Source organism: Chaetura pelagica, unplaced genomic scaffold, assembly GCF_000747805.2.
Source record: "Chaetura pelagica isolate M959 unplaced genomic scaffold, ChaPel_1.0 scaffold328, whole genome shotgun sequence".
NCBI classification, from domain to species: Eukaryota; Metazoa; Chordata; class Aves; order Apodiformes; family Apodidae; genus Chaetura; species Chaetura pelagica.
In genome coordinates, this window is record NW_009954216.1 from 1,160,134 (window position 1) to 1,169,087 (window position 8,954).

An 8,954-nucleotide genomic window follows, 5' to 3' on the forward strand; every position below is an offset into this window, starting at 1 on the left:
GAAAGAGGTGCTAAGGTTATCTGTCATCAGTTGCTTTCTCTCCGAAGAACAGCTTAATTCTAATCCGGTGTGCTTCTGGGATGTTGGTGTTGACAAACATCTTTGTTTTCTGTTACTGAGCATTTTCTTAAATACTGGGAATTAATTTACAGCACCTTCCTCCCTCCCTCTGTGTTTTGAAGGAGTACATTGCAAAGCAGTTTGGCTTCATGCAGAAGCAGATTGGCTATGATGTCCTGGCCGAGGACACCATCACAGCACTGCTGCACAACAACCGCAAGCTCCTGGAGAAGCACATCACAGCTGCTGAGATTGACACTTTTGTTAGTCTTGTGAGGAAGAACAGGGAGCCCAGGTGAGATCTGTTTCTGAGGATCTGGTTACCCTTTTCCTCTCAGCCTTCTGAGGAAAATCTGTACCTGCAAACCTGCTGGTAAGGAAGCACAGCTAGTTCACTACTTTTTTTGGCACTTGCCATAACTTCCCCCTCAGGCAACAGTCTCGCTCTGCAGAGTTGAAATGGAGTTCTGAATGTTTTCTTTCTGAATGTGGATTGCTTCAGTCTAGATCTCAACAGGGACTGATACCCTTTTGGCTCATGTTTTCCAACAGGTTTTTGGATTACCTCTCGGATCTGTGCGTTTCCATGAACAAGTCTATCCCAGTGACACAGGAGTTGATTTGTAAAGCTGTGCTGAATCCAGCAAATGCAGACATTCTCATTGAAACTAAGTAAGTTAATGCCTTTAAAGATGATTTTCCTAGTGTGAAACAGAAGGAAGGTAATTCAAAGCTGAGAGCACTGCTGGCACATCTAAAGAAAGCAGTTAAGTACATGTGGAGTCCTCTCCAAACACACAGTAAAGGGGTATGGATGGCAGACGCCTGCCATATGCACTGTCAGTCCCACAGACAGGGAAGTCATTCAGATGCCTCACGTTTGATCAAAGTAGACAGACTTTGCAGGAAGGTACAGAGTCTTGGGGGCCTGATCCTCCTCTGAGCCTCAGCCTTTCCTCCATCAGTTGTCTGAAGTGAGCAAAGCACTTCTTGGATGCCTGCCCAGCCAGCTCAGCTTGCAGCAAAGCAGAAGCTGATGCATCTCTGCTCACTCATTTCTCCTTCCTTGGTTGGGATTTTGGTCTCCAGCTCTCAGAAGCTTGAGAGCATCATAGCAGGCACCAAATCCCAATTATCTTTCAGAAAGATAATTTTATTTGCTATGTGGAATAGAGCATAGCTAATCCTTAGCAAAATACTGTAAAAGGGAAGCAGGTCTTTATCAGGTAGTGTTTGAAGCACAAAGGGGCAAGAGTATTCTTGCACAGTTAATCATAAGTTGATCATAAAGACTGTATTCTTTCCACCAGCACTGAAAGCTACTACATCACTTATTTGTTCTTATTCTTGTGTATTTAGTGTCTTTTTTTCAGATGTATAATTTTTTTTTTTTGCTGAAGACCTAAAAGCCCCCAAAGAGTTATTAGTTTTAGTAGCTGATTTCTTTCTGATTACTCCACCATGTAAGCAGGAAGAAGTTCTGATCCAGCTGACATTTATCAACTACAGAACTAATTGATTTTTAGTAATTTTGTTTACCAAATCCTTTTCTGGTCTTCCAAGTGACCTTTGAACCAGGTTTCCTGTAATGATGTTTTTCAAAGTCAGTTAAATGTGTCTTTAACTTCCTTGTTTCTTTGTTTTACAGTTGACTGGAGCTGAAACATTGGTCTTTTTAAGGCAGAACAGCCATCTCGTAATCTAAATTAATTCAAATCGAATGCTTTTAATAATAAACCACAAATATTTTATGTAGTAAACTTCTTGTGTTGAAAGAGTAGGCTACCCTGCTTTTACTTTGCAGAGTTGAGGAATAAAATTTGTGGTTTCTGAATGCAGGTGAAACCATAGAACTAGTTACTTCTACATCACTAGTACATTTTAGCAAGTGCCTTTTTTAGCAAGTGTCTTACAAGAAATGTTCCGAAAGATCTGCATGGGTCTTGGCAGTTAGTAATCTCACCGAACTTCTGTCTGGCAGGCTGGTCCTCTCTCGGTTTGAATTTGAAGAAGTGTCAAGTGGAGAAAACGCCTTGGAAGTTGGAGAAGATGAGGAAGAAGTGTGGTTGTTCTGGAGAGACAGTAACAAGGAAATCCGCAGTAAGAGTATCAGAGAGTTGGCTCAGGATGCTAAGGAAGGGCAGAAGGAAGATCGGGACGTACTCAGCTACTACAGGTTAACAGCATGTCTAGTAGTTCACTGGCAAAGCTCTTCAAGCTTTTGGTGTACAGGCTGTAGTTGGTTCAGGAGAAATGATACTGGTTTTATGGACAAAATGGCCAGCAGAGAGTCAGGATGAAGCTTCTTTGAAGTGAGAGCTAAAAGCACAAAGCTATTTGTGGTGGGAGGTCTGGTTATCAGGATGAGCAAGATTAAACTGATTTTGAAGAAGAGTTGAGGCTTAGAGTGCATTGGGTGTGCACAACACTAAATGCCTGTACTGCCTGGATTCCTGGTAATTGGGTGATATGACAGCCTGCATGTTAACCCTTCAGGTTACCTGTGTTCAGATGGTCATTGGGGTGAACAACTGCTTGCAGTAAGAGCAGGGTCTGGGTGTGCAGATGGCTGTGCTTTTGATTTTAAAGAACTTGCTGCTGTTCTCTCTGCCTTCTGAATTTCTCTCTGAGCTCAAAGCCTTTACTGGTCCTGTAGTTCTCAGCAGGGCAACATACAAAGTTATGAAAATGCCACAAGTGAGGTTTGATTAATGTGCAGGGCTCTTTTGTAGGGCTCAAGCTATGCTTTTAGCAGTTTCTAACATGAAGCAATGTTTCCAGATGACTTGACAAGACACCAAGTTCTTGGCATAGTGTAAGATCAGGTTTCAGCCCAGACCAAATTCTTGTGTCTGGGTTATAAACTTCTGAGAGTAGTTTGATGGATTCAATTGAGCTGATGCAGAAAGTATAACTAGTTTGTTTGGATTTTTTTAATATCTATCTTATTTTCATTTTCTCTTCCTTTGAAATGGTTCTTGCAGTAGACCTCCTAATACATGTTTTTATTTGAGCCTATTGTAGGGCTGAACTCAAAAGGAGACCTCTTGTATATATTTTAAAAACTTGTATCTGCTTTCAAAGTAGATTTTTCTTGCTCTTGTTTTAAAATAGAATTGTTAGTTTTAATTATTTTTAGTCTACATTATAGACATTCTGGAAACAGGGGTTTAGGATATGGTTTAGTTAAATTCCCATGAGGAATGTTGAGAGTGAAAAGGAGTCTGCTTTCAATTGAATATTCATTTCTTTAGGAAATCTCCCAGTTGACACTATTCAACACAAGCCTCTTTGCACACTCATGAATGTGGGACATGTGCTTTATGATTAATGGTTAATTATCAGTCTGTTGAATGTGCATAACTTCAGTGCCAGTTGTTTGCTTTTGGTTTATGGACTGAAAAGCTTAGGAATTAAGTTTAGTTTTTCTTCACCAGTTTTGTTTTTTTTCACTGAAGGGAGGAGCAGAGCTCAGTAGTTGTTTAATCAGGTACTTGATTTTTAATGATTCTGTAATGCATCTGTGATGTTGCCTCAGTGAACAACTGTGGCTGCAGCATCAGTAAGAAGGGTTTGGTCTTCCACAATCTTGAGGCTGAGTTCTGTACCTTTCATAAACAGCATGACTTAATTCTACGTAGTTCTCAGGAGAATCTGATGACTCCTTTTATTCTTCCAGTGTGTTACCTTTTAATAGTGTTAGATAAGCACTTTATTCTTTCCATAATAAGTATTGACTGTGTTGGTGGAAAAGACAAGATGCATTCTCTTAATACATAAGAGCCTGTCAGTGCTGTACCCAGTGGACCTTTCTGGAAATTAAAGTAAGTTGTTTGTGTTTTCCCCCCCTAAAGATACCAGCTAAACCTCTTTGCTAGAATGTGCCTTGATCGCCAGTACTTGGCCATAAATGAGATCTCTGGGCAGCTGGATGTGGACCTCATCCTGCGCTGCATGTCTGACGAGAACCTCCCCTATGACCTGCGGGCGTCGTTCTGCCGCCTGATGCTGCACATGCACGTGGATCGGGACCCCCAGGAGCAGGTGACACCAGTCAAGTACGCCCGGCTGTGGTCTGAAATACCTTCTGAGATTGCTATTGATGAGTAAGTACTTGCTGGGGGGGTGTGGGGAAGGAAATGACATGGCTCTTGGCTCTTTAAAACAAACCCAGTTTTAAGGCTGTTTCTGTTTAAGAAGAATAAAAATAAGTATTAAAAATCCTGACAACATTCAAACCCTGTAGTTTCCCTTGCCTGTCATGTTTGTTGGAGAGAACCTTTCTGAGAAGAAACCAGCCTTCCTGTCTGTGCCTGGTGCAAGCTGTGAGGCAGTGGGGGTTTGTCTCCAAGACACAGTGATCACAGTGCTGGTCTCTCTTCTTTGGGTGGTGTGACCTGGCCCTGGGGAGGGAAGGCAAGGGAGGGCTGTTTTGTTTTTCCTCCTGCTTTATTTGATTAGAGTACAGACTCTTCAGGACAGATGGTCCATCCAGTAGCTCACACAATCACAAGCAAAACCAAGGGGACAGACAGTGAAACAAGGGATGGGCTGGAGACACAGCTGTGTTCTTTAACCTCCAATGGAAAATACCCTTGATATGGTGGTGAAAAATGTATACAAAATCACAACTAGACTGGAAACATGATTCTTGGTTGTAGACTTGTATTAACTCTTTCTAGTACAAAGAATTTAGAATTCATAGTACTTCAGCTGTTCAGAACTCAGTTCTTTTGGTTGGAGAAAATGAACATTTAAAATCCATCCTAAATATTAGTGGTTTCTTACTTGTCTCTCCCTTCCCTCCTCGCTGGCCTGGTTTTCTTCACTGAGAGATGCAGTAGATCATACTCAACAATAAGTGCCAAAATAGAAAACCAAATGGCTTCAGCTCTGGCAGAGACTAAACACTGATCTGTGATCAGAGAGGAAAATAAAAGTAGTAGAAGGTGGTGTGGTTGTCTTTCCTGGATGCTCTCGGCACATGCTGAGAAACAAACCTAGAGTTTGTATTAAGAAAATTAATGCCTACTTTGCATAGATATTGTTTTTATTTGGAGGAAAATAGCATCCAGAGTCAGCATCTCTTGGCCACATCCGTTTGTCTCAGTGCTGTACACAGCTTGTCATTGTTTCCACCAAAATAATAAGGGTTTCTTTTTTCATTTATTGGGACAAAATTAGCTTTTTTTTTGTTTTCCTCAGACATATTAAAATAGTGCAAAATGAACACATGGGATAAAACAGTAAAAGCCAGGAAATTATAGTGTCAGCTTCCTGACTCCCTCGTTTGGGTAAATTATTTAACAGCTTTTAACTTTTCTTAGCTTTTAACAAACCAATGAAAAATTGTACTGAGAGAAGAGAGCCCTGTGTATTTGCATGCTAAGTTTTGTGTTTTGTTTTCTTTTTTGTTTTGTTATTTTTTTTCCTCTTCAGCTATGATAGCAGTGGAACTTCCAAAGATGAAATTAAGGAGAGATTTGCACAAACAATGGAATTTGTAGAGGAATATTTAAGAGATGTGGTGTGTCAGAGGTTCCCTTTCTCTGACAAAGAGAAAAATAAGCTCACTTTTGAGGTAGTTATCCAGTTCTGATTTTATGCTTTTTCTTTTTTTGTATGGAATGTTGGTACCTTTTTCCATACCAGATAGATTGGCAAGTAATTAGTGCTGAGCCTCAGCAGGCTCCTACTTTCTCGTGCACTTTCTTTCCCCTCGTGCAAGCAACTCCACTGAAGCTTGTGGCAGTTTGCAGTGATAGTTCTTGAAATTCAATTAATGAATGTGAACTTGTGTCTTAGATTTGCAGCAGCCCTGTTACTTTTTGTGCTATCATTGTTATTGCAAAGACAAGCTTTACTGGAATACATATTCTTAAAGACTAAACACTGTCTACATGCACAGATAGCCTCTAGAGCTTACAGTGTTACTCAGGAAGAAAACACTTGTGTCCTGTGACTTACTGACCTATTAAAATAGTCTGTGCAAATAACATGTAAGTGTATTCCCATTCATTTGATAACATGTGTGATATTTCTTTTTTTAAAATATTGAGGGAATTTAATAGGGCTACATTAAATATTTGCACTGTATGTGAGATTCTTGTGTGAATCTTAAAGCAGAGCTTGTGGGGGGTTTGTGGAGAAACTTTATAACTTGGTAGCAATAAGCTTTAGGTGTGTGGCATTTTTTTTTGGTACAGATAAAAAGTATCTGTACCTTCCCTTTAGTCTTGTCCCATCTTACCTTTTCTGTAATGAGACACTCATGGTGTGGTTTTATAACTGTAGATTATCAGTGGCAGGTACAGGCTACTACTTCAGGTACTGCAGTATTTATAGGCAAATATAAAACTTTCTGATAAAATGCAGAACTATGCAGTCTTAAGTAATTCAGGTATTATGATAAGATCATGACTCGCAGCCAGGCTCTTCATCTTTTCACTGTGTTAAGACAACTCGATTGTCATAGCAAAATGATTATTATTAATCAGGCTTTCTATTTTTATTTCGGTAGGTTGTCAACTTAGCCAGAAATCTGATATATTTTGGTTTCTACAACTTCTGTGACCTCCTCAGACTAACCAAAATCCTCCTTGCTATATTAGACTGTGTGCACATCACTACCATATTTCCTATCACCAAGATGGCAAAAGGAGAGGAAAGTAAAGGTAAGGCTGGAACTGGCAGAACAGATCATTCTTTGGTAATTTCTATTTCATCTCAAAATGTCCAGGTGGATTTGAAATCTTGTGATTCTCTGTCTATGGCTTGGTACAGCTCAGTAATGCCTAGGATGAAAGAGGAAGAGGCCACGGGCTTTATGCAAGTCCTGCAGTGCTTCTGATGACTTCCATCTGTTCCAGGAATTGAGGTCTTCACCTGGCCTTGTTTAATGTTGAGACAACTCCTTTTAATAGGATGTGGAAGGTCCTTGCCCTGTTAGTGTAGTGCCATTACACCATCATAACCTTACTTGTTTGCCTGCCTCTCTGAAGGGAGCAATGTGATGAGATCCATCCATGGAGTTGGTGAGCTGATGACCCAGGTGGTGCTCAGAGGTGGTGGGTTCTTGCCCATGACCCCGCTTGCTGCTGCTCCTGAGGGCAACGTCAAGCAGAGCGAACCAGAGAAAGAAGACATCCTGGTAATGGACACAAAGCTGAAGATTATTGAAATACTTCAGGTACTAGAAACAAATCAGTGTAACATCTTGTGGTCTCTTTAAGCGTTACTGTAGTGCCATGCTGCCTTGGAATTAATTCCTGCCATGTTTGTGCCTTTGCTAAACTGGTAAGGTGTTACAAGGGTGACTTTTCCAGGCATGCAGCACTCAACTTGCATGTGTCAATATTATACCTTGCCTGAAACAAATTTATAGGAATGAGTTTGCAAGAGGCATCTGCATATTGGCCAGAGATTTGTAAATATCTCACTTGCTGAAGTGGAGAGCTTGTTTTCCACCTCACTGCCTCTACAGGATGGCCCTGAAGACTCAGAGCCATTACTGAGTGTCCCAGGGAAGGGGAAAATATTCGAGATTCCTCCTGCAGCCATCAGCCTGAATTGTGTTCTATGTGTGCCAGTTTGCCAGCCTTGCTGTCTCTTCCATCTCCCTCTGGCTTTTCTCATTTGTTCCCTCCTAAGTCTTTGGGACACAAAGAAGTTTTATCGCTTTTCCGCAGCGCTGCCTTGATCTAAGTGTTGCTGCAAACTTACTGCTTTGAAATCCCTCTTTCCTCCCTCAGTGTAGAAGTCTCTTTTCTGCTCAGGAGCTTCATGGGCAAGTTCACAGAGGCCAGAATGCTGGCAGAGCCTGGTGGGTGGAGGCAGGCGAAGCAGCAGGAAAGCCCTGCTGAGCCTTCCCTGGCCCGGAGAGGCTTCGCTCCTAGCTGGGGGTGAGGTTGTGCCCTTCCCCTCAGCAGCAGGTGCAGCACGTAGGGGAGGCTTGATTCACATCCTTCCACCATTGCTAATTTTAGTTAAAGCCAGAACATCTCTTATGGCCTGGCATGTGAAATGGAATATTGTAGTGTGCCAGTATTTCCCCCTGGTACTGTCACCTGTTAAAACGGGCATTAAGCATTTTTCCTTAAATCTGAGACAGCCACAAATGTTCTTCATGTTGTACTTCCCTTAAGAGGGAGGAAGACCATTGAGAAGGTGGTCCCTGTGATGCTGGGGGTTGCCCTGGCTGGGCCAGCCAAGCTGAGCTGGCAGCCTTAGGCAGCAGCCAGGCTCTGGGCAGTTTGTGTCCAATTTCTTTCACTGCAGCTCTGGTCTGTCCCCTTCTTCCTTGTCTCAGAACAGAGGTAGAAACTCTGCTTTCCTTCCCTGGGTGTCAAGGTGAGGATGCCTACACCAGGCAAGAATGAAGGATCAAAACTGCCAAAATGTTATACTCAAAAGCATTTGTTACTGTGTGTATATCACATGCTTGTTGAAATCACTGAAAAAAAATATTATAGAATTCTGAGGATTTTAAAAAGAACCGTTTATGAACCTTTCTCCAAGGTAAAGCCACATCTCTGCTGTGTTTATCTTGTGTAAATTGTACATGTGCTGGAAATAGGCAAGTTATTTCAACATGTTTACTCCTTCTGTATCTCAGTTTATTCTGAATGTAAGGTTGGACTACAGAATCTCCTGCCTACTTTGTATATTTAAACATGAATTTGATGAAAGCAACGCCCAGATGTCAGAATCACCCACTGGAAGCAGTAGCCAAGAAATGTCAGCTAATGTACCAGGTTAGTTATTTTGCCAACAATGAGTTTGTGTGGGCTAGAGGAGACTCTTTAACCTTAGAGGTGCTAATTGGATAATTGAGTAATGTTCTTGTTTTGGCATATGAATGTCCCACTGAGGCAGAGTGCCCTGTTAGCAGCAGG

The 8,954-nt window shown here is 41.5% G+C and overlaps 1 protein-coding gene across 1 annotated transcript in view; it reads left to right on the top strand.

Annotated features, from left to right (window-relative positions):
* ITPR1 (inositol 1,4,5-trisphosphate receptor, type 1) overlaps positions 1–8,954 on the top strand; it is a 173,056-nt gene that overhangs the window by 48,690 nt on the left and 115,412 nt on the right. Inside the window, exons 16-23 of the mRNA XM_010003374.1 lie at positions 183–355; positions 613–732; positions 2,042–2,236; positions 3,915–4,166; positions 5,500–5,641; positions 6,581–6,734; positions 7,062–7,249; positions 8,675–8,813. Coding sequence (XP_010001676.1) covers positions 183–355; positions 613–732; positions 2,042–2,236; positions 3,915–4,166; positions 5,500–5,641; positions 6,581–6,734; positions 7,062–7,249; positions 8,675–8,813 — 1,363 coding nt within the window. The remainder of the gene's footprint in view (positions 1–182; positions 356–612; positions 733–2,041; positions 2,237–3,914; positions 4,167–5,499; positions 5,642–6,580; positions 6,735–7,061; positions 7,250–8,674; positions 8,814–8,954) is intronic.